Raw genomic sequence first — 27,958 nt, 5'->3', positions numbered from 1 at the left:
GTGGCCGATGCCCCCCCTTGCTGCGCGCGCGATCTGAGTCGTGCGTTCTGATTGGCCAGAACCCAAACCCCACGGATCATACGTCTGCACCATTGGATGCTCTCAGATCGAACGGCAATCCTCATCCCTTTCGACAGGAAATGCAGTCCGGCTAGGAATTGATTTATATGCCAACATGCACGGTAAATGCCAAAAAATGTCTTACATATAGCACACGAGACCTGAAATGCGCCAGCAAATCAAACCCGTGGTAAAATTGTGATTGGTTTACGTGGGAAAAATTTAGAGGAGAAACGATGAACTCACGTCTTCATTTCAAAATTAGTACGTCTTCATTACAAATGAAATTATTCTGTTTGTGCACACGAGCGCTTAGAGGTAACCGTTTGCATAGGCCTTTCCGCACGCGCGGCGACCGGGGATATTTTCACCCTTTTCACCTAGGCCGCCAACACCCGGAGTCCCCAACACCCCCCCACCGTCCGCCCGTGTTTCACTCAACTAGTCCACCCAATCTCCTTCGCCAGCTCCCCCCTCCCCCAGATCCACAGCAGAACCCTCTCCGGCGCCGCCGTGCTCACCCCGGCCGTATGCCCGCTCTTCGACGTCAAGCCTACCTCCACTACCGTTCCCAACACGCGACGGCCCGTGCCTCGCCGTCTTCATTTTCTCGCCAGCCACCCTCGAGCATATCGATGCAGTAACCCTCGCCTCTCCTATGGCCCGGCCGAGTTTGCATTAAGAAGCCTGTTAGTTACTGCTCTCCATCGCGGTGAGGCATATTTCCTCGCAATCCCTCTTCCAATTTCATTCCGTATGTTCCCAAATTGGCCATAAAATAACGGAGAGCATATATATGTTCATTATCTACCTTCCTTACTACATATAAGTTGTATTTGTTCCAATAAGTTACTGCCTATTTACAGATCGCGGGCGCCCGAGTCACACCGACTTAACAAATTAGCCGTACATTTTGTAAATTATTGCATGGCATGTTTAGAAAGCTTGATACCAAGTTGTTAGTTTTATACTTATCCTCCTTTCCTGAGTTTCACATGTGTTCTCTGTAGATGCCGAGTAGCAGCGACAGCACTCATTCAGGCCATGTATCTTCATCTGATTCGGACAACCCTAGGTCTTCAGCAGATTGTGAGGGATCAAGTAGTCTTGAACGGGATAGAGCTGCACCAATTACCCTTCCGGTCAGGACACGGAGGAACGCTCCAAGGAAGCCCACAAACCAGCCTAAAGGTGTATATGAAGTAACCGAGATTGATTTAAAGTCCTGGGCTCCAACTAAACCAGATAAAGCACGCACGAGGTTCAGGAGTGTGTGTGGATTTGTTGGCAGGGCAAGGCTCAACATTAATCTGCCGGGGTTCCGGAAGGCTAACACACAAACACGACGAAGGATAGTCCGGGAGATCATGGATCACTTCGACGTTCCAGAGCAGTGGAGAATGCAGATGGAACACGCTGCACTGAAGAAGGCTAGGGATGCTTGGAGAAACTGGAAGCACGTGTTGTACAAGAAGTACTTGAGTGAAGGCAAGGACCCAATCCCCGCATACCCCCAAATTACAAAGGCAGACTGGGCAGAATTCAAAAGGGTCAGGGCAACTACAGAGTTTGCTGAGAAGAGTTTCAAGCAATCGGAACTTCAGAAGAAGAACATACACCCCCACCCTATGGGTGTGGCAGGATACTACGGCATGAAACTGATATGGGAACAGGAGGACAAAGAAGCAGTAGCAGCGGGTGGGAATTTGACCTTTAGTGAAATCAGGGGCGAACGCGCCAGAGACTACTTGCGGGCACATGCAAAGAGGCGTGATGACGAAACTTATTACTTTGAAAACACACGTGATGCCAAACTGTATGAAGTGATGTTAGAGGCTTCCAAGATCCCTGGAAGGTTCTACAGGAACTCAGGGCCATGTGACATTCTGTCCATTGCTCTGGACACAAAAGAGCCCCCTGGCCCTGCAAGGGGTATAGGTGTTAATGTCCCGCACAAGAGGGCTTTTACACTCGGCAAAGAAGAGAGGCTCAGCATGAAAAAAGTGAGGAGTGAAATGAAGCAGAATGCATTGTATGAAAGGTTGAAGAAGGAGATTTATCCGGCTGTTCGAAAGAATGTTGAGGAGTCAATGATGATGCAGAAGACTCTAACACTGACAGATAGCCAGCGGATGGGAGGAGAGGCGGGCATGGAGGATGCTGCTTATTGCGCGACAACACTGCACAAGAGTAGCTGTGCATCAGCTGACCCCAGCGACACTGAGACTGCAGCTGCTCGTGATGATGCTATATCTGATCTATCTGGAATGAAAGACAGACTGAAGGGCGTGCTTACACATTATGAAGGTGCATTAAAATGTGCAACAGCCTGGGTTTGCCCACCCTTCTTGGAAGATGGCCTCTTCTTGGACAATGCGCCATTGAAGCCGGGCTGTGTGAAGTGCTACGTGACTGAAGTAAAGCCTGGATTCAATGAATTTGCCCTGAAGAATGTCCTAGGAGACTTCGATGAGCAAAGGACCTTGGGAGAAACACTGTTACATCACATCCAATGGCCACGAAAGGAAATAGAGTTCATCGATGAGATTCCTGAAGCCCCGCCAAGAGCAACCACTGTCGCCCCTCAACCGGTGACGCTCTCCTTGCCACAGCAGCTCTCGCGGGCTGATGCATCAACATGTGATCAGCCGGCCCGACTTTGTGGCGTACAGGCCATTTCATCCTTCGCCCCAAACCAGCCAGTGGCAAGGCCTACAACTGTTGATGACGCACCACCGGTTCAGATGCCGTCCGCTGAAGCAGCGGAGGGAGACCCAGCTGCAGCACATGCTCAGCAGACCAACCTGGTGGAACAGACCGCTAAGCAGACTGATGCTTCAGAACCGCCTGCTAAGCAGTCTGTAGGTCCAGAACCGAATGCTCATCAGTCCGTCGGTCCGCAGGCGTGTGATCAGCATACCAATGCGTTATCACTTCCTGCTCAGCAAACCAACGCGTTGGCACGGCCTCCTCAGCGCACCGACAAGTTGGCACTACCTGCGCAGAAACCCGACATAGCTTCAACGCATGGCAGCAGTCCAATGCTTCTACTCCTACAACCCAGTAGTCCGTCACAGCAGCACCGCCAGCTCAGCGGTCCAGCATAGATAAACCAGACCGTCTGCTAAGCAGTCCGTCCAAGCTTCACCGTCTGCTCGGCAGTCTACCTTGCAGCCAACCAGACGTTCTGCCAGAAATGCTTCAAGTACCAAGAAGGAAGTGGCCAAAAAGGCTACACCCATGACCACAAGGAAGCGCAGCGGGAGAGTGAAGAGGAAAGAGAACGATTGCCTCTTACTTAAAGCACTCATCGCCCAGAACCAAACTAACAGCAGCTTGTTCGAATTGGGGAGTAATATTATTTCTGACGCCATGGATGATGAAGAAGTATAATTGTTGCTTGCTAAAAGTAAAGCAGATGTACTTGAAGCACGCAATTACGTCCATGGCCAGCCATTTCTTGTTGGCGAATACTTTGATGAGTGCAGCTCCAGTTGCTGCGAGTTACATGAATATTGCATGGATCAAATGTCAGCAGGTCATCATGCTTTGCTAGTCCACTACAATAGAAATCATTTCTGACACGATGTTGGTTCCATCAATGTGAGTTTCGAGGACTTACATCTCTTCTTCAACTTCAACGTGCTCGATGCCACTCTTGTTAGATGCCTGATTTTGTAAGTACTTAACAAACTCTGATCAACTTCTCCATACAAAGCTGTAAATGATAAACAACTAACTGCATTTTATTCCTCTTAGGGATTGAACGCGCAGAGAAGAAAAAGGGAGAGTGTGTATTTCATAGATCCTGCATTAGCAAATGGCACAACATTAGATGGTAAGGACCGACGGGGCTGGGCCGTTAACACGGTCGTCCGTATCTTCGAAAACACGTCCCATGCAGAATCATTTCTCTGGCCATATCATGAACGGTAAGTCAAGTAAACAACCACGCATACACTGATTGTCTTTCATATTTCGACATCATTCGTAAGTTCATGGCTTTCTTAATATGTAGCAATCACTGGATATTGGTATTCATTGTTCCAAACATATACGGTATACTACATCAATTCTCTCAGAGAGTCAACAAATGCTCAGGATCTGACGCATGTTCAGCAATTCTTTGATAGGTATTGAATTCTATGATGTTGAAATTAATTTGCATTCATATCTGGTTCAATAATTGGTGTTGTCAAAATTCATCATCATTTGCAGTGTGCTCACATTGTGGCAAACTAAACCAAGGAACCTGTTCAAGAGGGAACTACCTCTGCAGCACGAGATCGTTTCTCCGGTAACACACAGAAATCCATTATTTTCGGAAAATTTATCCAACAGTCTGCAAATACCTTTCCTTACGCTAGTCAAATGTTCAAGCTTCTAAATAAACCTCTTTCTATTTTGTCCAAAGAAAAAATAATACATATAACACCAGTTAGGTTGTTCCAAACAGGACAAATACATGACTAATTTTGTACAAAAAAATTCAGTGTCCTCAGCAAGAAGCAGGGACCAACCTTCGTGGATACTATGTTTGCAGACACATGATCTCCATCTGCAAATCTGCTGATAGTTGTGACAATCCTTGCGAATTAGTACCAGTAAGTCTATCTTAATTAATATCTTCTACTCCACTCATATGGCACATTCCGATCTTAAAAATATTGCAGCTCATCTTAAAACCGAGGACCCCTGAACCGCCCCCGGCTGGTGAATTGCTGATGGTTCGGAGATTTATCAGCGACTTCTTCCTGGATCACTACATCAATCCCACTGGTGATAATGAAGATTTCATCATGCGTTCTCCTGAAACATTGAGTAAGAGTTAGCCGCTAAACATATAACGCATGGATCCATTGTTTTCCATCTGATGAGGTCTTCGTATTTTGTGCACTATGATTAATTATGTAATGCATATATGTGTGGACAAATCATTGGAATTTAGCTACCATATGTTCAATTGCAATTGTTGCGAAATCTGATGAATGTTCTTCCTGTGGACACTATTTGTTCAATTGAATATTGTGGCGAATTTGCTTTTTGCGTGCCGATTCAAATGGGATATTTTTGTTTATTTGTTCAATTGAATATTGTGGCGAATTTGCTTTTTGCGTGCCGATTCAAAATGAGATATTTTTGTTTTAACCTGGCAATTGCTCCGCACACGGTTCAACTAAATGAGTGTATGTGATCCAAATTGAAAAGCATACGTCAATCGTAGCGGAACCGTCGGTGATACACAACAGATCGCAAACGATTTGCAGCGCTACTACATGTGCGTAGGGTCTCCGGAACCGTTTGTGATATCGCGTTATCGCACACGAGAACTGGGAGTAAACCGTGCCCAATGCAAAATACAATCCCAGTAATTTTTTCAGGAAACATGTGGGATCCCAAACGAAAAGCACACGTCACTCTTGCGGCAACCGTCGGTGATACCCAACAAATCACAAACGGTCTGCAGCACTTATATGTGTGCGAAGGGGCTCCTGAACCGTTTGTGATAGAACATTATCGCAGACGGTAATTGTTGGCAAACGTGTGCGATGGAGTTTAGCATGGCAGACGGGTTACGCAGAAAACTCGTGTGCGATGGGGCACAAATGGCACACAGTTCATATGTTGGCCCGTGTGCCTTACATACTGTTTCCCAAATGGTTCGTTATGACAGACCGTATGTTTTCACTGCGTCATTACAAACGCTTAATCACCGATACCACACGTGCGAAAGAATTTAGTGTGTGCTGCATCGCACACGATTACATTTTGGAAGGCCTCTGGATCACTGCTCCATATCCCCGACGGTTTCTGGGTCGTGTGGGAAGGACACCCTATTGCACACACTCACTTGGCGACGGTCCCAAATGCCGTCGTGGAAAGGGGTTAAAAACCGTTTGTATAGCACCGACGCGTACCAGTGTGTGGGCAACCAAATAGGTTGCAGATGTTGGTTTAGAGGCTGCATTTGCTCGACCAGCCTCATGTGAGCCAGGCTTGAGCTAGCCAGGCTCAGCTGCTACGGCTGCCAAATACGCCATAGATATACCAGCAAGATTCCTCATTGTATCACATGTAAGATGTCTTTCATGTATTTGGGCTTCACCATATATACATGTCATCCTCCATGGCACAGGCGTTACATTATGAATCATTGCATCTATATGATACTTTGAGTAACCTGAAACTTGTAAATTTATTTCATAGTTCCAGAAAATCCCTAAGCCACCACTTATCCCATCACCACTCACAGCATAGCTTTTATTGTAACCTAATTCACCTTTTAAATTCTCAACGCGTACTCTATCGATCTGGGTTTCAATAACACATAGTATAGTCGGGGTAAATTTCTTCGCGAGCTCGTGAAGTTCGTAAACTGTCATGGGGTTACCCACACCACGACAGTTCCAACAGAGGAGACTCATTGGGCTCGACGATGCCCCTCCCGGGAGCCCGCCAAACTTGTTTTTGCTGCTGCAATGGTGCCCTCCTTGCCATCCGATGTGGTTCTAACCCTTTTTGGATCTCTCTTTAATGGTGGACTGATTGGGTTATTTCCAACATGGACGATGGCCAGCTGATTTCCTACTGTCCCTTCTAGGTTCGGTGGTGTCATGCTGGGCAGAGAACTTGCAAGAAGCACAACCTCGTTCCTGTCCGCCTGCTTTTCATCATAGACGACAGTGTCAGGGTTCTCCTCCCAGAGGCCCAACTTAGCCATCATCCTCTCAACGTCGATCATGGACCTCGAGATCGCCCCAGCCTCAGCCGCCGATGTGCCCTTAGTCGCCATCTTTGGAACCCTAACCCGAAAGATCAGATTGGGTATTGGTGAATGAGCCCTATTCCGCCAATCGCCTCGAGGAGTCAACCAAGGCCGGGTGGGGATACATAATATCCCCTTAATCGGCCTGAGTTTCTTGCGTGAGGTATAGATCATGGCTGGGAACAACCAACTCAGCGGCGAAATGGCGTCGCCGAGAGAACAAGGAGACCTAACAGAAGGGAAAGATAGGAGACTCCCCCCTTTTTTGAGGGTAAACATCTACTTTATTTAAACATGGTCTGAGATTTCGTCCGCGATTACACTGAAGATACAATCAGGAGGCGCATAGCGCCATTCCACACAAGCTCCATCACCTACAGCTAGCCTAGCCAGGATATGAGCAGCCTTATTTGCAGATCTTCTTCTCCAAGTGACTTTACAGCCTTGCCATCCATGCATGGTGCCCACCAGAGAAAGATTTCTCCTCGCACCATTAATCATACACACAGCCTCCTTGTTGTCCATCTCGACATGAAGCCTCTGGATGTTTAACTCACGTCCAACCTGCAATGCTTTCTGGCAGGCCATCAGCTCGACCGCTTCCGGTTTAGTCACATGAGGAAAGAGGTGAGCTAGGGCGCCTCGAAAAGCACCGTCATGGTCGCGGAAAGCAACCCCACCACCACCGTCACCTGAGCCTCTACCAACAGCACCATCCACATTTGCCTTGATCCACCCTTGCTTCGGCGAAATCCACTTGTCCACAGGTGGCCTTGAGAGAGATCGAACCTTCTGTGGCACAGCATTGCTCCACTCATCCATGAAGCGAGAAACTGAGGCAGCAATCTCACGAGAATCTTGTATGCGGACACCTTCCCGCGTTGCATTTCTAGCAAGCCAAAGCCCGTAAACTCCTTGAAGAAACATCTCCTTTTGTTCCTCCTGCACATCACCTATCCAGCTCCTGAGCCACCGACCCAAAGCATGGTTAGAGTCAATGCCTTCCGGCGGAACCATGGCCTAGATGCTCCTTCTCTCAGCTAGCTCCTGCCAGAAAACCTTCAAATGAGGACAGCTCCAGAAACGGTGGACAAGTGTCTCCTCACTTCCACATGCTGGGCAAAAGACGCCCGGCTTAATACGACGACGATGCAGCTCCGACCCAGTGGCCATGCCATTGGACATTAGTCTCCAGGCATGAATTTTGATCTTTATTTGGAACATGAGAACTCCACAGAGCCAACCAATTCCTATGAGTATGCACCGACGATGATCCTTCTGGCCGTCCATACTTCGCTCGTCTGATACTCATTGCGAGATGGTAGGCAGAACGAACATTGAACTCGCCATCTTTTGTATAGTTCCATACTTCCATCCCAGGAAATCATGAACCCCATGCCCTCCCATCGGTATTTGCTTTATGTCCACCGCATCTTCAGCTGTAAACATAGCATCTACCTTCGAATGATCCCATCCATTTCCATCATCAGTTAGAAGATCCGCCACCCTAGTGATCCCCTGAATAAAAGTTTGGCCCAGTGGCCTCAAAGGACCCTTGCGAGGGATCCAACTATCATGGTGAATGAGGATATCAGCCCCATCTCCAACGCGCCATACCAGCCCTTCTTTCAGCAAGTCACGCCAAAAAAGAATACTCCGGAATGTGTATGATCCATTCGAAGGATTAGCCTGCATAATAGAGGAGTCCTTGAAGTACCGAGCCCGACGAGCGAATCAGGCACTTGCAGGAGCCTCCAAGCTTGCTTCCCTAACAGAGCCTGGTTGAAAGCTTCATAATTTCGGAATCCCATTCCCCCTTCCCTCTTTGACATACACATTTTGTCCCAAGCTACCCAATGCACCTTGTTCTCACCATGAGTTGAACCCCACCAGAAGTTTGAAGAGATAGTTGTCAGGTTCCGCCACATTTTCTTTGAGAGTTGAAAACAACTCATGGTGAATGTTGGGGTAGCTTGCAGCCCAGATTTAGCAAGAACTTCTTTGGCCGCCTTCGAGAGCCCTTGCCCCTTCTAGTCCAATACTTTGCCTCGAGAGCTCTCCCTAACATGCTTGAAAGTACCCTCCTTCGATCGACCGACCACTGTTGGTAGACCCAAATATTTCTCACTAAGCGCCTTAGAGGTAATACCACTGATCCCCTTCAACAAGTCCTTGTTATCTTCAGCACAACCCTTTCCAAAGAAGATAGATGACTTCTGTAAATTAACCCGTTGCCCAGATGCCTGCTCATAGACCCGAAGGATATCCCTAAGAGTCTCCAAGTTAGCCTTTGATCCTTCCAGAAAAACAATGCTATCATCACCAAATAAAAGGTGAGTCACATGGGGGCCAGTGCTCCCAAATGACACTCTTTTAATCCTCTTGTCCTGCTGAGCTTTCTTAAGAAGAGCAGAAAAACCTTCAACACAAAAGAGAAATAGGTATGGGGACAAAGAATCACCTTGTCGAAGCCCTCTTGATGGCAAAAAAAGGTCAGAGAAACCCCCATTGAGCTTGACAGAGAATCTAGTTGTTCGAACACATCTCATGATCATATCAATCCAGTCCCTGGGCAAAACCAAACCTCTGCATAACTTGTTCCAAGAAAGTCCACTCCACCCGGTCATATGCTTTCATCATATCTAACTTGACCGCACATAGAGGGGCCTTTCTCTTTTGATGTCTAATTGCATGCACACATTCATACGCAACCAACACGTTGTCTGTGATAAGCCTCCCCGGGACGAAAGCACTTTGTTCCTTAGAAATCATCACCGGTAGTATACCCTTAAGCCGGTTTGCCAACACCTTCGCTGCAATCTTATATAACACGTTGCAAAGGCTAATAGGGCGAAACTGAGTTAAAAGCTCTGGGGAGCTCACCTTGGGGATCATGACAATGACATTATCATTAAAGGTCTCCGGAGTTGCACCACCAGCAAGGAAGTCACGAACAGCTGCACAAACATTCCCTTTCAGCAGAGACCAGTGTCTCTGATAGAACATAGCGGGCAAGCCGTCTCGCCCAGGTGCTTTAGTAGCACCCATCTGGAATAAAGCGCTTTCAATCTCCTCATCTGTGATGGGGGCGATAAGCTCACTGTTCATATCGGTTGTGACCACTTCCTCCATCAGCCCTAGAACAGAGAGGGATTTTGAGGGAAAGAGAGGAGACTCTCGATAACAACTTTCCTCCATGGTAAACGAAGTTTGTAACCCTAACCGTTTATTATGGGCCGGCCCATGACTCAGAGTGACCATCTCAGGGTTCTCCTCCCGGAGGCCCAACTCAGCCATCATCCTCTCAACGTCGATCATGGACCTCGGCAGTAATCAATCGCCGCCGCCACCGCCACCGCCGTCACTCCCCGCATATAAAAACACGAAGAAGAAAATGAAAGATCTGAAATAGGCACACATATCTTTCCACTCCCTATTCCCCTTCCGTGCAGGAAACCCTAGATCAGATTGTGGGCGACCGGGAATGGCCCCGAAGAAGTCCATCACCAAAGAAGAAGCGGAGAGAATATACATGCTATGTTGGATCAGCTACGTGCCAGTTTCGGGTGATATCCGCAGGATACCGCCGAGACGGATTGTTCTATACCCAGGTGATCTAATTGTCGTTGCATTCTCCTTGTTTGCGTTCAGGTTCAGTATTTGTGATCCAATCAGCCGCCTTCGTCTGCCTTATGGCTTGATCTTTGAGCAGATATCTTTCAGACAGTGTGGGGTTGGGATCGGCTCCTTCCACACGACATTGAGTGCGAGGAGTTTTATTTTGATTACCTCCGCCAGTATTACGAACGCAATCGCCTGGACTACGTCGCGGCTGCCGACGGCCAGTCAAAGCCTCAGGACTGGCCGCTCAAAGCCCCACCAGAGGGTGTTCCCAAATGCATCCCGAATGGGAAGCATCCTCTCGCTGCTGCTGCCAAACACGTGAGCTCCTGCACGCCTCTAGCGAATAATGAGGTTGATCCCACCTCACACTAACTTGTTTGTGTTCACCAATTTGAAGTGCCTGAAGATGGAGGTGCGGTTCATGTCAGTGTGGAAGGATCGACCCATACACAACGTCAAAGAACTGAGTGAAAAGATCCAGGAGCGTGTCAGTCGCCTCATCATCCTGGGGCGAGAATTCTCTGAACCTGCGGCCGCCAGCTTGGTGGTATGTGCACCCCAGCTGCAGAACCAAAGTCTTGCCTTCTGATTTGTAATCTGCATGTCTTGTCTAAGCTTTGCGCATACTGCGAGGTGGATTTCAGTGTATCGCTAACGAGGCCTCTCTGGCTCGTGAGCTGCTGAGACGCGGGGCTAAAGCCAACGACAAGGAGATCAACTTATGCAACTGCATCCGCCACTGTGCGCTGAGTCTTATGTTCATGTCAGGACCGCATTCTGAGGCCTCCGCTGCTGCTATGGTGGTATGTGAGGGACCTGCCAAAACAAAACTTAAATTTGCAGCATTCAGTCTTTTGTGCTAACCATCATCTTGGCTTCAAGGGCGTTGCCAAGGAGGCCAGGAAGATCTGTGAGTGGATGAAGAGTACGAAAGAGTGTTGTGTTTTTCGATCTTACTCCAGAATCCATGAGTTGTGCCTTTGTGATGAAATCCGGGTTGCAACCTTTGATGTTTTGAAGCACATACTGTCGAATTCTACAGGGTATGATGATATACATCATTTTCTTGTTGGGTTCTCATTTCATGTTCTTCCTTGGTCACAAGCGTGGTGCTTTGGGTGTTTTAATATCCCCAGGGGCAAAGAGCCATTTGTGCTTATGGATTTTGCAATTAAGAGGAACAGGAGAAAGCACCAAAATACCATGGAAGGAACTTCAGATGAATCTTTATTACATGTGACAAAGTTCAACTCTTTTGTTTTGTGTGCAGAACTCTGTAGTCTTTGCTGTCTATTATTGTTTACTAATTCAACTCGCACCAGACAATTCTCAAAAAAATGAGTATGGTGAATGGATGATTTCTTTGGAAAACTTGTCTGAGTAGAGGTAAATTAGTATTTCCAACTTGAGAAACAAAGACCTCAAGTACATTCGATTGTACAAAGATTTTCAAAAGCGTATCCGGGAAGATCAGGAGGTTTATTTCATATGGAGGGAACTTTTTTTCTGTTGAAGATTTGCCTTGCTAGCATCCCCATTTGGTTTGTAACTCACAAGAAAATTCATACAAGAGATTACTTAGCCAAGAGGCAGTACTTATGTACGTGTTGAAAGTTGCTTGGGAGGTACTACTATTGTTAAATTTGGGACCTGTGATGACACACAACAATAGATACCACTCTTGGTGGTTGCGCTGTACTTTGTAATTGGAATAATTCTGTGTTATGTTTCTTTGCTTTCTGTGTTACTTTGATAGAGGGCGCAACTCTATAGGCATTGTTTTTAAGGCGGTAAAGCAAGGTGAGGTGTCTCACGTTTTATAAGCGCTCAAAGCATAAGGCGAGGCTATGCCTTAGACATATACATATATGATATACGGCAGCCAATTAGGAGATTTAACAACTAGCATTAACATAAGTAAACTGTTGAATGGTAGTTATGAATCTTGGTACATTGGTAGGATGCATGGTAGCTTCAGATATGCTCTTATGGCGTGATTTCAACTGCTCACTGCCTTTTGTTAGCTTCAGTTGTCACAATCGACATGCAGTTGGTCTTTCCCTTGTTTAGTCTAGAACAAAACTGACATCCAGATTGAACAGGAACCACGTCATGAAGGGAAGAGCGTCCTTGGCCTGGATGACAACAATGGGGAATTCGATGCTCGGATGATTGCTCCTCAAATGGTCAGAGCTCTTTGCTCTTATGATCTGCACTATTCACAAGGAATCCTAATTATCTCAACCGTATCTTTATTTCTTGTTGGCATTTGTGGGCAAACCAGGATCTTCTTAGAGAACAGACCAACGGTCTAGCAAATTCGAGGTACCGTTTTCGCCTTTTGGATCTTCCGCATGAAACAAGAAACGTGATTTGTCAGGTTAGATAAAGAAGTGAAGCTGTACTTAAGTTTGTAGTAATATCCAGAGGTGCGGAGTATGTACTGAAATTATAAGATGCTCGATGGCTGCTGTGTCAATCTACCTCGCTATATCCCTTTCTGACTAGATGAATCCCAGATGTCATATTAATATCATGCATGTTCAAGAATGTTTGCGGACCTTCTAATTATTTGAAATCAGGGTCTAGGCTTTTCTTTTTCACAGGCTTAGTAACAGTATTCATCCTAGTACCTAAAACATATGCATGATGTGTTGTTATTTGGTGCAGAAGGGAAAGTGATAATTCTGCAGTTGAAAGAGCCCATCACCTGAAACCAATTCTTGGTATCCGAGAACACCTGTCAGAAAAAGAAAACCAGGTTCTTGCACCAGAGGAGCAGGTATTCTACTGTCCTCGTTTTCCATTGTATTTGTATTCTACATTTTTATGTGGTTAGGATTCCATTAAATTAAATGCTGATACATTTTTACCGAGCTTACATAGTACAGTATTCTATTTTGGTCAATCTCAATGTGTACAGTATTCTTCTGTTCTCATTTTACATGACAGTCTCATACATTGAATATGGGACAGATGAATATGACATTCTAGTAATAGTTAACTTGTCTGTCTCGTAAAATGATTGTACTGCAATAATGACATCCAGATTGAACAGGAACAATGTTATGAAGGGAAGAACCTTGAGCTGGGTGACAACAATGGGAAATTGGATGCTCTGATGATTGATCATGAAACAGTCAGAGCTCTTCACTCTTATGATCTGTACTATTCACAGTGAATCCTAATTATCTCAACCATGATCGTTATTTCTTGTTGACATTTGTGTGCAAACCAGGATCTTCTTAGAGAACAGAAGACCAAGGGTCTAGCAAATTCCAGGTACCATTTTTTCCTTTTGAATCTTTCGCATGAAACATGAAACTTGATTTCACAAGTTAGATAAAGTAGTGAAGAACTTAAAGTTTGTAGTAATATCCAGAGCTGTGGACTATGTACTAAGATGCTCAATGGCTGCTGTTGTGTCATTCTACCTCGTTATATCCCTTTCCCCAGATGTCATATTAATATCATGCATGACCAAAATATAGTACTGTAAATCAGTCTCTAGGCTTTTCTTTTTCGCCGGCTTAGTAAAAATATCCATTCTAATACCTGAAACATATGCTTGATGTGTTGTTTATTTGATGCAGAAGGGAAAGTGATAATTCTGAAGTTGAAAGAGCCCATCACATTAAACCAGTTCTTGGTATCCGAGAACACCTGTCAGAAAAAGACAACCAGGTTCTTGCATTAGAGGAGCAGATATTCTGCTGTCCTCGTTTTTCATTGTATTTGACTCTACATTTTTATGTGGTCAGGACTCCGTTATATTAAATGCTGATGCATAATACATTTGTACCAAGCTTACATAATACAGTATCCTAGTTTGAGGAATCTCAATGTGAAACTATCTCATTTTCAAACCACTAAGATGGCAATCTCATACATTGAATATGGCCATATGGGACAGATGAATATAACATTCTAGCAATAGTTAACTTGCCCGTCTCTTAAAATGATTGTACTGCAATAATGTCCTCTTCCAATACGTCATTTTTAGTGACAAGACTTCTCCATGTTCTTTTCTCTGCCTGGAAATTTTCTTGCATGTTGAGATTCTTGCACATTAGATTTGTTGTTTTTGTCGCCGGGCAATCGAAAGAGTTTGTGGGAGCAATTTCTTCATGAATGTCAACATCCAAACATTCACAAATGAACATTAAATGTGTAAAGCGTAATATTCTGAAGCGAGCAGGGGAATAGTGTTTCTACCCTACTTGTTGATCCATCTTCACTACTGGGAGTAAATTTTTTTGTTTTCTGGGCAGAAGGAATAAACAGGTAATTAAGTTCACTGATATTGGGGCTGTAATTGCGAAATAAGTTTTCTGGAAATCACAAAATGACTACCAAACATTGGATGAAACCAACTATCACTTTATCAGCCATCCCAGCCAAATCAGGGCGATGTAACCCATCGCTAAAATCTTGCATCCCATAGGGAGCCACAACAATAATGTTCTACAAGTGTGCTTTCTGAATTAATTCACATTAGAAGGTTAGAATATCAAGATAGAAAACTGGAATTTAAGGTTCCTGTTTAATATTTATGTACTCCCTGTGTATCTTATAAAAGTTTACAGCGGGAGTATTTTATAAGTTCTCCATTTAATGCGTAGACATCTCATATCACACTTACTCTATTTCACCAGGGTGAGAAAGGTATAGTTGGCAAGCAATCTGTGGAGCAGGTATCTAGTACTCAGAGGAAAGCTTCATATTGTACCATATCAACTACCCAGAACCACTTGAACAGTATTTCAGTTGGGTACAAGCCTAATATTGTGAATCAGGCTGACATGCTTACACCGGACTGTGGTCAGCGCATACCAAAGCACCCTGCCCTTCTAGACAAGAGATCTCTTCTTGCATGCATTGCTCGTGCAGTTTCTGCTAGTCACAATAACCAAACCAAGATTAGTTCAACTGTGAGTTGCCAGTTATGGGAATTGTATATGTTGTTTGTGTAGCAGATCATTTTCTGACTGACGTGCATATTTTTGCAGCTGCCAAATAGGCTTGGAAAAATGTTGGCCCCTCTTCATTGGCGTGACTATCGGAAGGATTATGGGAAACTAGATGATTTTTTGGCTGAGCATCAAGAGGTTTATTTCTCTAATAATAGCAATTTAGTCGCTCTATGTACAATGTACGATACCTGTTACGGATATACCTATCACTACTGCAGCTCTTTGTGATTGAAGGAGACTTTGTTCACCTTCGTGAAGAAGCAGAACATATTACAAGAGCTCTTCTGCTCCATACTAGTTGTAAGTGTTTCTTCGAGTATAATCTTATGCCATTTTCAGAACTGTTCGCTGTTGTTTTATTCTAGTTTACTGTTTCATACTGCTTTCTCTTCTCCATTAATCTGTTAGTTTTGTTCCAATGGTATCTTTTTGTAGCTTTTCTAACTTTTTTGACTGGGTTTCCACTCAAGGGTCCATTAAACACCTGCCACAATAACTACAGTAACCCCATAGGTGCACACGCTTTCCCCACTGCGAGAAGCTTCTGCGCAGTTCTGTTGTTGAATTGAAATTCCTAGCTCTTTTGGGCTTGAATTGTGCAAGTAGCCAACTGTAGGCAGGCCTGGAATTAGTTTGGCCACCCTCTCTCACTGTTTCTCTGCCCAATCAATTTTCTTTCGCCTCCCATCTCTTGCCTGGATCTTGGAACCAGCTGTTTGTCAATAGTTAGACCGGATATACCTTGTTATCAAAATAGTGAGCTATGTAAAGGGCTACTAAAAATTAGTTAAGAAGGAGGTTGCCCCAAGTGTAGCTAGGTGTATGGTATATGTTTGGTTTGTGCCCAAGATCGCCATACCAAAAATTTGGTTGAGATTTTGCATTGGCTAGAAAAATGAATTAGAGTTGGTAAAGGAGCATCGGCATGCCAAAATGTTAATATTGTACTTGAAAGCCACATATAGTAAATTTTTGCAGACGGTGAATGAAATCACCCTTCTGAAGCATTCTGAAGATAGCCCCTTGAATTGTTATGACCTCTTAGTAGTCACTAGTAAGCATGCGCGTGCAATGCACGTTATAACTTTAACATGAAAATTTTGCATTCATTCAGGTTAGGAGGTGCATACTTGAACAAAGTAAACTAATTCTCTCTTAAGGTTATATTCGAAAAATTTCTACATGTCGATCAATTGAAATATTCAGTAATTCAGTCCAATAGGTAACTTGTCGTACTGAGAAGGTCTATTGGCATACCTCTGAAAATGCTATGAATATCTTTACCATGTGCACTAGTATATCGTTCTTTTATAACTCTGTTCTCCGAACTAGTAAAAACCAAAATAAGGATAAACGAGTGGTAAATTCATCACCACTGAATCTTTGTTTCTTTGTCAGGAATCTTATGGCTTCTTTAAGTGGTGTAGTGGGGATCAACAATCTCTCTGCTGCTTTTTGTTCCTATTTTTGATTGAGTTTTAGATGTCGGTTCTTATCTGTGATCAAATGTTGAATGCATAGTACTCAAGTCATATGAAGGTATTTTATTTTGGATCGGGAAAAAAAATGTTGTTTCTGCTTTTTCTACTGCTATTACTGTGTTCTCTAATATGTTGAACCCTGATTTTCGGCTTTCTTTAATGCTAGTACTGTATTTTGATCCTTGATTTTACAGGAGGTGAAGGTGAGCCGGAACAAGGGAGCTACTGTTGACTGCATCTTTGTTATGTTAAATCAGTGCTTTGGTAGTCAAATTTGTTATTTTGGTGCAATGTATGTCCATGTCAAGAGGCATACTGAGTTTGTGCTTGATGATTATCAGTTCTCGCATCTTTCATATCCTTTGCACCTGTCTTGTGCCATGTTGCACTCACAACACACCTAATGTATGTGAGGTTTATGCTTCGTTGTCTATTTTTGTCACATCCTAGCTATTGCAAAGCTGAAAATTCACAAGAGCGCTCGTCCTCGCCTGCTCACGGTATCGTGTACCGTCCTTTTCTAGTAGGGAATAGATAGGAAGTGTTTCCCTTTCTAGTAGACCAGACACAATTATGTTAGTGGGCCAGAGATCGATTTAATGTTGCACTGAGTTACCCACCACGGCCTCCGTAACGTCGTCTGTGTGATGCTGGCAAAGGCGGTCAACTCCGTCTTGTGCCCACGGCCCACTTCAAGCGCATGCTGCCTTTGCAGGTAAGTGAGCATTTTTCTTGAATGCTTGAACGTGACGTGAGCATGCTGCCTTTGCAATGCCATGCAAATATGTTCAAGCAGCTCCGCCATTGCAATATGTTCCAGCAATACTTGAGCATTTTTCTCGAATGGTTGAACATATTTTTCACTCGCTAACTTTTTTGAATTCGTGAAAACAATTTGGGAAACTTTTTTGGGTATGTGCATATTTTTCTTGAATATGTGAACATATTTTGCATTCGCAAACTTTTTTTAATCTGCCGCCAACATATTTCAAATTGGTGAACATTTTTTGTAGTCATGAATTTTTTTCTTTAATCCGTAAACATTTTTTGAAGATGTTAACATTTTTATTTTGCAAACATTTTGGAATATGTGAACATTCTATGAATTTGCGAGTATTTTCCGATTGTTCTGTGAATATTTTTTTGTATTCGTGAATATCTTTTGAACTCATTGCGAGCATTTATAGAATTCACGAACATTTTTTGAATTTCTGCAAACATACTACCAATTCTCAAACATTTTTTAATTTATGAACAATTTTCGAAGTCAGGACATCTTTTTGTGTACTGGAACATTTTTTCTAGAATACTTGAAAATATTTTGAATTCACAGATCATAGCCAATATTTACTTCACAACTAAAGTCAAAAGTTGTGAGAGTGTGTACAAATAAAGAAAAAAAACGATGGATGCAGTCTATAGGCCTTAACCCCTAAACAAGCTTTAATTTCTCGGTGAGCTAAAACCCGTTGAAAGAAAGAAGCCTGGAACCCATGGATCATCTGATGATTTTGCGCAGTTTCACTAAAATCAAGCTGAGCATCTTTATTGGCAAAGATATTGAAGAAATGTGTTTAAAGTAATAGTAGTGGCACTAGTTGACGAGACATAAACTCATCACAAATAGAAGCCGGTAGAAGTAGAGAAAAGTTCACATGGAGATGGAGCTACGTGGGGAGCTGTGGCAGTGGAGCAAGCCGGCTCCAAAAGTTAGTGGTACCTAAGGGACGTCAGGATGTAGCTACGAGGGTGGTGGGAGGCGGCATCATCCCATACCGCGATGACCCTCGATCGGGACGCACCGACAGTGGGTTTTCTCCCTCGCTGCTGCCGACCGCGTCTACGTAGAACATCCTTCCCTTCTCCCGACGGCGGTATCCGGCCGGATATGTGACCAGCAGTGTGGCCAGTGTCGTTCTATGCGACGGAGTGTGAAGAGAGCAACCCAGCAAGCAGGCATGTAGCTTAGCCTCCTGGCTAGTATTATGTTATTATGTACTAGTGTATATATAGTGGAGCGGTTTTATTTTTCTCTCCATATCAACATTTTTATATCGCGTACGTGTCATTGAAGAGTGAAATGGTGATGGTTGCTTCGTTCGACCAACTTACTATGTGATTACTGCTCATTACTCATTAGTCATATTAGGCTGGTCTTAGTGGAGAGTATCATATACTAGTATCATGCATATGATACTAGTTATGATACTCCCATTACGATTAGCCTTACTGCGGCCCCTGCACGTACTCCCCCTACGTGTGTGATCGTTCCTGAGTCTCACTTATACTTATTTCTATTTTCTTGCATGACATGTGGACCCGGATGTTGGATGTCCCACGTCTCGGTGAAAGAAAGAAGAACGAGTTACGATGACCGAGAAGTAGTATTTCCACGCAAACGGATATTACGATGCATGATCTGTTTGCTGTGTTATCGACCAAAATACCCTTGCGTGCAAGTTTGTCTCACTCCGATGTGCCCTACCTACTCTAACATCCATCATTTCAGCAAAGGGTAATGCCATCTAGAACTGCGTCCACACAGTATATTATGGGATTTTGGCCAAAAGCTTATGCACACTATAAAGCCAAACAGAGGTAGTATGTTTTGCCATGCTCGTATTTCTATGCTAATACTTGGTCGTTGAAAATAGAAGGTCATTGATCAATCGTTTGTTTCTAAATAAGAGAGTGAATTGGTGATATTGTGATCTCCATTTGAAGGTCAATGATGTACGCATGAGTAAACGGAACAGAGGGAGTATGGCATTGTGATTTAAAACCCACTTAAAATGCGCTAATGCATGTTATGTGGTAGAGGATTCTTGAGCATACTACATCAAACGAATGGTAGTGGATCTAGCAGGTAATCCGTCTATACCGGGCCCATGTGTCAGTTAATGGAAGAGAGAGAGAGATGCGTACTACGTACGCATAATTGCGGCAGCTCGCTCAACTGGCAGAGATGATGGTATTACAGAGTAAGGCATGTGTTGTCACTTCACTATGAAGACTAGTTGAATAGTTTTCTCTGACCGATGGGGAACAATGCCTCCACGCGCATCCTGTCCAATAAACAAAAACCATTGGCCAAGGCTCCGGGCGTAAATTACGTACCTACTCCGTCCTTCCGGCTTACTACTAGTAGATGACGAGTCCTGAAATACCTTTTTGTACTACTACTTTGTAGAAGTACTCAATTTATGGGCTCGTTTTCCACAAGAAATTGTCTTTACCAACGTAGTATTAATATCGACAATGCATGGATGCATGCGTGAACAACGAATGATTAAACCTTGCATGCAACGTTTTAACGAAGCTTTGAAATATGAACATGTGAATGTGAGGGAGTACAACCCTCATGCATGCATGCATGCAACAGTCACACGTACACATGCACACAAAAACGCGCGTGACGCCTTAATGCATGTGTATAGCACACGACAGAACACACATGCTCACATTTAAGTGCTCAACCTACATGTGCATGCACACACATACACAGCCAGGGTGGGCTAGTGACCGTATAAACACCGAAAAATGTATATATTAACCGCAATGAGCGTATTATGAAGTCCACTGACCGTATTTTTATAAATATACAATGACCGCCAGTGTATTTATCTTGTTTCAAATTAAGCCATATTAACCAGAAAGGAGGCAATACAGACTAGCACTACTTTGTTGTGTCCCATCAACTTGCAGAACAAGGAGAAGCTTGCAGGACGAGGTGAAGGTTGCTTATACATTACACCCTCTCCATCTACCACACACGATGGCTCGCATGACGAGGAGAAACTTTTGACTAATGCAACCTCTCCCTCGCCCAGACGGTGGACGTGCAATAGTTTATTCGATGTCAGATTGCCAGAAGCATACACTGTAGTACCATCATTGTTCGACTTCCCGAAGAGGCGAAGAGCCGAGCGCAAGGTTTAATAGTACTCCCTCCGTTTCTTTTTACTCTGCATATAAGATTTTTTTGAAGTCAAATTAGTATACAGGTACTAGGAACCGCATGGTGGAGCGTCTGCACCCTTATTTTATTTCAATCTGTGATAAAGTACACGTTTATTCCGGAGCAGTGCGAAAAATGGCAGCCCAATGAAGTAGTACTCCTCAAAAACATCGAACATGTATAGATGACATCGACCAACCATGATCTAATATTTCTTGGCCTCTGTGCGACATCCAGCCCGTCTGTGTTCTCGCTCCTCGTCTCTCTCAAGAGCCCGTCTGTGTTCTCGCTCCTCGTCTCTCTCAAGGAGCGGTGGGTTGGCCATTTTGCCGTCAATTGAAATCGATTTGCTCACACTCCGGTCTCACATGTCAGTGATATGCCAAGAGGAAGCACGTTGACCGACAGGCCATACGCGCACTTGGTTTTGCAGCTTCATAGTAGTAGGAGCGAATTCAAAGAAGAGTGTATTGATGGTTGCTTCGTCTGAGAAACTTACTATTGTGGGAAAGGTGGGGCTTAGGATTTGACTGCTCGTTAGTCATTATTACTACGGCGCAACAAACGGGTTGAGTCTCCCATGCTGTTGTGCACTCTAATTTGGTGTATGGCACATGGACCCAGATGCTTAATGGCTTCTGGCAATGCTATCAAGCTTCCAACATTTGTTTACATAATAGATGTACACATAATTTTCCAGCGACATGAAATTGTACAATGCTTTGAAGCTTCCAGCTTTTGTTTCATGTGTCTTGCTAGCTGGAAGGTTGTCTCGTTACAACATTCAATCAAATTGGAAGGAAACTAAAATCTATGCTCTTTCGCAAAAAATAAAAAACTAACTTCCTTGCTAATGCATCTCAATGATTAGCAGATCAGAGGCAATATTTACATCACAACTGAAGGCAAAGTTGTGAGAAGGTGTTATAAAGAAAAAATTAAAATTGATCCATGTTTTCATTGGCAGCAACTTTCCCGCAGCTCTGTCAAAATCAACAAGACATGTTCGCAAAAAAAGTAGTTGTCAAGAGCATGGAACATTCCAATCATTTTGTGCAGTTCCACTAAAATAGAGCTGAGCATCCCTGCTCCAAAGATATTGAGTAAGTGTGATTACAATAATAAAGGACTTTTGATGAAACAATAAACACACAAATAGAAGCCGACCACCTTTGCAGTCTCTCTTATGACTAACTAGTTGGAAAAGGTTAGGCTCAGAATTGGATGAGGAGGATAGCAAAACCAATCTCCCTTTGTGTAGTCCCATTGAAATGTAGAAACGTTGCCCGTGTGACATTTCAGCAAAACTGCACAAAACACTCTTAAGAAAAAAGTGCTTTGTGCAGTTCACCAAAAGGTCGCAATAGCAACGAGGTGAAATGGATAGCCCTGTTTGAAAAATGAGATAGAAAGGAAATAATTACTGGCCAATAACAGTTGATGACACATAGGCCGACGAAAAAGAAGCATGCTCCTTATCCTAAGGGAAAGATAGCAGCACGGTGGTTTATCTAAAACGGTGTGAGGACGAGATTGCAAGATGGAAAGTTCGTCGGCCGAGATATGATTTAGGCAAATAACTAATGAAGATCCACGTGCAGGATTTTCCTCATGCAGCGATGTGGGAAGATAGGCAGTGGAGCAAGGCCAGAGGAAGCTGTACCTGAGGGTCGTCGGGATGTAACTAGGAGGGCACCGGCGAGCGGGATCTACCAATACTGTGGTAGCGAGCAAGTGGTGAAGGCCCTACCACGCCGGAGCTTGATCAAAGAGAACGACGGGTACCGCAGATCGGGACGTGCTGCCTCGATGCCGACGAACACAGCAACGATGCACATACTCCCTCTCCGCCGGCAGACGGGATGCGGCCAGATCAATGACCGGCAGTGAGTGAGAGAGAGAGAGGTCACCGCCGCCTTGTGTGAGAGAGCATGTAGAGATATAAACCCCGGCAGACAGGCTCCATTGTATATAGTGGAGCAGATTTCCATTTTCTCAATAACAATCATTTTATATTCTGTATGTGCCATTGTGGAATATAAGTTTATTTAAAAATAATGCGTCAAGTCAAACTTTCTTTCGTGTACGCGTGGTACAGGACCCTCCTTCAAGTAAACAACTGCTACACGCGTCAACTTATCACGTGGGCTGCCTTTTCGTACAGAAATGAGCTCCACCGTGTACCCGCGCGGGCGTGGCCGGGAACGAGACGTGAGTACGTGCGTCGTGCGTGCACCTCTTCTCTACGTGCACACACCCCACCTATGTGGGGGTGTGTGAGAGTGACACAGACCTAAAGAGAGATGGTGTGCGCGTTCGTGAGTGTTTTTTGGGGTGCGTGACAGATATACAGGGATATGTGTAGATGATATCTCAAACAAAAAAATGTAACATATGCAATGTGTGTGAAACATATATAGGCCTAGATATATCGTATATAGAGGGGGCGATCCACGAGAAGAGAGTGGAGGGATCACGGCATGAGATATCGATAGAATTGAAGAGAGGGATGAAGTGTATGGGTGCGCGATCGATAAAGAGAGTCATCGAATTTGTGTGTGCCCACGTCAAAGATATGGGGCGACTGGCCTACTGGAACGTGAGAGGGGAGAGATGCAGTCTGTCTATGTGGCATGGATACCTACCTACAATGTTCGACTATCGGTGTGTGTGTGGGGGGGGGACTTAACTATAGAGAGGTACATCGACTGATATATGTGTGGGGAAGGAGAGAGACATAGCTATGTATTGAGGGAGATCGATCAACATCCATGCATATGTGTAGGAGAGGAATAAGGTTGGGAGAGAGACAGAGCTAGAGTGTTAGAGGGCTGGTGGTGGAGTTGCTTCTCAGAGATGGTGGAAGAGGCCTACTAGACAAACGGAGGGTACGGCTGCAATATCAATAAGAGAGGGGATGCCTGTCTGTCATGCATGTGTGTCTGAGAGACGGGTCAGGAGGCATGCACGGATGATGAGGGGGGACGATATGGCTGTGGTAAGCAGACCTAACTAGATAGGTAGATCAATCGTCGTGTGTCGAAGAAAGGGGGAGACATAACTAGTGAGGTACATCGATCAATGCGTGGGAAAAAAGAGTTATAGTCGACCTACTATATGTAGGGAGATCGATCGGTGTACATGCATGCATGTGTTAGAGGCAAATAAGGCCTGGAGAGACGGATAGAGTGAGAGAGGGATGCGACTACAAGGTGGTGCGAGAGGCCTACTATATTGAGGGGGGAGGAGTGTGTGAGTGCAAGATCGATGAAAAGAGGGGCGGGAGTGTGCATGTGTGTGGGACCGTATTAGACAGAGGGGGGCATGGACGATGAGAAGAGAAGAGGGAAAGCGTGTGTTTGCTGTAGGTAGACCTTGCTAGAGAGGTATATCGGTCAGTGTGTGTCGGAAAGAAGGAGCTGGGGGGCCTACACACACCGTGGGTGAATGACCTAAAGAGAAATAACGAATGTGCACCATGGAGAGAATGCTGAGGGAGGGTTAGAGGGAGGCGGGTGTGTGCATGCACGAGAGAAAGTTGGCGCTAGCTACAAATAGAAGAGGATTGTGTGGGTGTAAAATACGAACAGAGATCATAGTTCATTATAAAAGTGGATTCAGATATTTGAATAAGAGATCATAGTGTTTGAAGCCCACGCATGCATAAATATAATGGTGATATGCATGGTGTGGTTATGAACATGTTATACTACATGTAATATATATAACATTTATTTGAATTTGTGATAATGTGGGGCTTTTGCAACTCACAGCTAAATACTTGTCATAATGTAGGGGGGGCACTATACTTTGTGTGATAAACACATTGTACATATGAAACATGGTTTAGATTATGAAGATCTAGCTAGTACTTCAAATATACTATTATTTGGAATCAACATCAAGTGTATTCAAAATTTTGAATTCAAGTTCATATAGTACACATAGTTCATATCTAACTCTATAATAATCATGTGGTGTGTTGTTAAGATAATATACAGATGATGGTTTAACTTGGCAACAATCATGATTGTAGATTCTTATTCAAATAGAGAAACGAATTCAAATTTAGTTCGAATTGCAGTGGTAGTATATACATTTGGAATGCACTAAAATGTTCATCTGAGTAGGTTACATGCATTATGCACGTAGTGAAATTTTTTTGGACATAACATTTGTAAGAATCCATACAATAAAATGGGACAAGACTCTCTCTTATGTGGTGCGAATAGATTTTTTTTCATTTTTTTCATTGAGGGAAGTGCGAATTGATTTGGTACATTACACGTTAGGCTTGTCCTGAAATTTCACCCGCGCCTTTTTCTCCCAAAAATTCAGATATCGCTTTGTCTCTTTGTGCTTCTAAAACTCGCTCCTTCTCAACCCACGCCTTGCTATCCCAAAATTACAACGCGCGCGAAAACTCCCTCCTGCTGCCAAATCCCGACATGCGAAATCCCCGTTCTAACCCTCAGCCGAAAGGGCCGCTAGTTCAAATTAGTGGGGCTACTTTTGTAACACACCCTACATTTCGGACAAGCGCGTCCCTAAGTCATGGTTCCACCCTCTCATCACCTTCTTTTTGCCATTCGAAAACACAGGCCGCCATAACTTCTCGGCTCCAGCCGCGAAACTCCACCCTCCTCTGTTCGCCACCCCGCTGCTGACCAGCCGGAGCCTGTTCCCCCGACAACGTCGGCCATCACAATAACTCGATGTCCCTCATCCACCGCCCTAATGAGGATCCGTCGTCGATCTCGTCATCCCATCGTTTTAGCCGCCCCATCCTCCACCTCCAGGGAGCTGCTCTGACGATTGCCTCGTCTATCGCGGCTGCTCCATACCCACAGCGATGCCTTAACCTGCCCCACCGGAACCGCAACATCCTCACCGACTCCTCGGATGAAGTCGAGGCCTACTCGGCACCACCAAAGAGGTTGAACACTCATTGCATCACATCTTCTCCATAACTTGACCTCACGACGCCGCCTGTGCTCGATCCTGCTCCGCCATGGCATGGGTCCCTCACCGCGCCGCCGCCAGCAACATCCTCCATGGTGTCTATCCCCCATTGAGAGGCTCCCTCGGTGCCGGCGTCCATATCATCCGGAGCTGCTGCTGCTGCTGCTCTGGCCCTCGCTCACGCTGCTGCTCAGCTCTTACTCTTGCTCGTGCTGCTGCTCTACTCTTGCTCTCGCTCGCGCTGCTGATGTTGATACACGGGCTGCTGCTGCTACACGAGTTGCTGATCTGTCTCTCATTCGCGCCGCTGCTCCAGCTGCTATCTGCTAGTGCGTTCCCTGTCGGGTGGCTGCTGATTTAGATCATGGCTTCTCTGCTTCTAGTGCTCGAGCAGCCTAAACTAAATTCAGTTTCGACAGTAAAATTTAGTTTTGACAGTTAAGTTCAGAGTCAATAGTTTTTACATCATCTGTTGGAGTTAGGTGTTTTTTGGTGATGTAAATGTTACATCTAGCAATTTCTGGTCATGTATTTTACATCATCTATTGGAGATGCTATTAGAATCCCTCTTCAGATTAACGATGTCTGTCTTGTACTGCTTCAGCCTCGACATCGTACACCTCGCCGAAGCTGCTCCAATGAACGAACCACCCATCACAACAGAGCAGTACCCTTGATGACGTCTACAGACGCCTCAGATCTTCTTCCACACCTCCGACAGCCACCTCCGTCGTAGCATCTTCAGCGCCCAACCCAATGATGCTGAGGTCGACACGACTATGCCAAAGAGGTTGTACGCTTGTCACATCACTTATTACTCTACATTTATGTTGATCCCTTAGGGCTACTTTGGTTCAAAGGAAAAAGTAAAGGAAAAACATAGCAATAGGAAACTTACCTATGGTACTCTACTATTCAATTATTCATTCATTTGGTTGAAAGGAATGGAGCAAAGCAAAATTAAAGTATATATATTTCCTTTCGTGTCTATTTCAAAGGAAAAACATAGAAATTTTAACATACACCTGACTTAGTTTTGAAAATCCTATGCTTGAAAACAACACTAAGTAAATTTGTGGCATAATAACATTCTAATAGTACATGTTTTCATGTGGTTTCACTTTAATTTGGCCATGTTTCTTTGCATTCCTATGCTCTTCCGATTCATGTTGACAGAAATCCTGTGTTTACAAATGCTCTGTTTTCCACGTGCATTCCTATCCTATTATGGTGTTATTCTTATCCCTACGTTTTTAGAATCCGTTAAGCCAAAGGAGCCCTACAGAATTACTTCAGTTACAGATAGGTGTCGAAGAAAACTTTGTGTGGTTTGTCCTGCTCCTGTCGCACCGTCGTCCATCTCACCTAGGCTGCTCCATCGACAAAAGCGTCCACCTACCAGACACCATGTAACGCCTCGGATGTAACATTCCATAATTGTAACTCCAACTCTTGCCATTTCCGGCAATGCTATATGTTATATCCTCCGTGGCTGGGTTTTGTCTTCGTTTTGCATTTTTTTCATGTCATGCATTTCATCTCATGTCATCATGTGCATCTCATTTGCATTCGTGTTCGTCTCATGCATCCGGTCATTTTCTCCGTTGTCCGTTTCGGAATCCGACACTCACACATGCACCCGTTGCACCTCTCAAATCTCGTTTCGTGAGCGGGAGAAAAAGTTCTCGGAATGGGCCGAGATTTGCCGAGTGGCCTTAGTACACCACCGGTAGGCCGCCTGTCAAATTTTGTTCCATTTGGAGGTCGTTCGATGCCCCAACGATTAACCGGGTAACCACAAAAGCCCCCTCTCTTTGCAGCCCAGCACCCCTCCTTATCAGCCCACTAGCCCATCTAAACCCCCTCCATGCTCTCCGTCATTGGATCACGATCGTGTGGGCGAAAACCGCACCTCATTTGGACTCTCCTAGCTCCCCCTACCTATAAATATGCCCCTCCTCAAAATCCGGGTGAAAACCTAGCCACCCTCCCTCCGCGCGCCGGACACGTCCGGACGGTGCCAGACGCGTCCGCCGCCACCCCGCAGCCAACCAGGGGAGGACACGTGTCCCCGCGCCGCCCCCGCTGCCGAAGCCCGCCGCGGCCCGCGGGAAGCCCTCCCCGGCCCATGCCC

General features: G+C 44.7%; 1 protein-coding gene across 4 annotated transcripts; it reads left to right on the top strand.

Annotated features, from left to right (window-relative positions):
- Positions 1-10,113: 10,113 nt before the first annotated feature.
- On the top strand, positions 10,114-17,337 carry LOC123181171 (uncharacterized). 4 transcript variants are annotated; one of them, XR_006491530.1, is made up of 17 exons: positions 10,114-10,437; positions 10,539-10,768; positions 10,848-10,997; positions 11,095-11,253; positions 11,333-11,493; positions 11,587-11,686; positions 12,553-12,636; positions 12,735-12,775; positions 13,121-13,232; positions 13,509-13,589; positions 13,689-13,732; positions 14,044-14,134; positions 15,106-15,381; positions 15,460-15,558; positions 15,642-15,723; positions 16,822-16,962; positions 17,099-17,337. XR_006491530.1 is itself a non-coding variant. In XM_044593417.1 (16 exons), coding segments are annotated over exons 1-16 (1,839 nt in total). In that variant the 5' UTR covers positions 10,115-10,310; the 3' UTR covers positions 17,101-17,337. The 4 variants fall into 4 exon arrangements, 1 of the variants encoding a protein (XP_044449352.1); XR_006491529.1 differs by having other exon boundaries at positions 10,115-10,437; positions 15,460-15,723; XM_044593417.1 differs by lacking the exon at positions 16,822-16,962 and having other exon boundaries at positions 10,115-10,437.
- Positions 17,338-27,958: the final 10,621 nt, after the last annotated feature.

This window comes from Triticum aestivum, chromosome 1D (genome assembly GCF_018294505.1).
Source record: "Triticum aestivum cultivar Chinese Spring chromosome 1D, IWGSC CS RefSeq v2.1, whole genome shotgun sequence".
NCBI classification, from domain to species: Eukaryota; Viridiplantae; Streptophyta; class Magnoliopsida; order Poales; family Poaceae; genus Triticum; species Triticum aestivum.
Note: the sequence above shows the minus strand (reverse complement) of the source record. Positions and strands in the feature narration are given on the sequence as shown.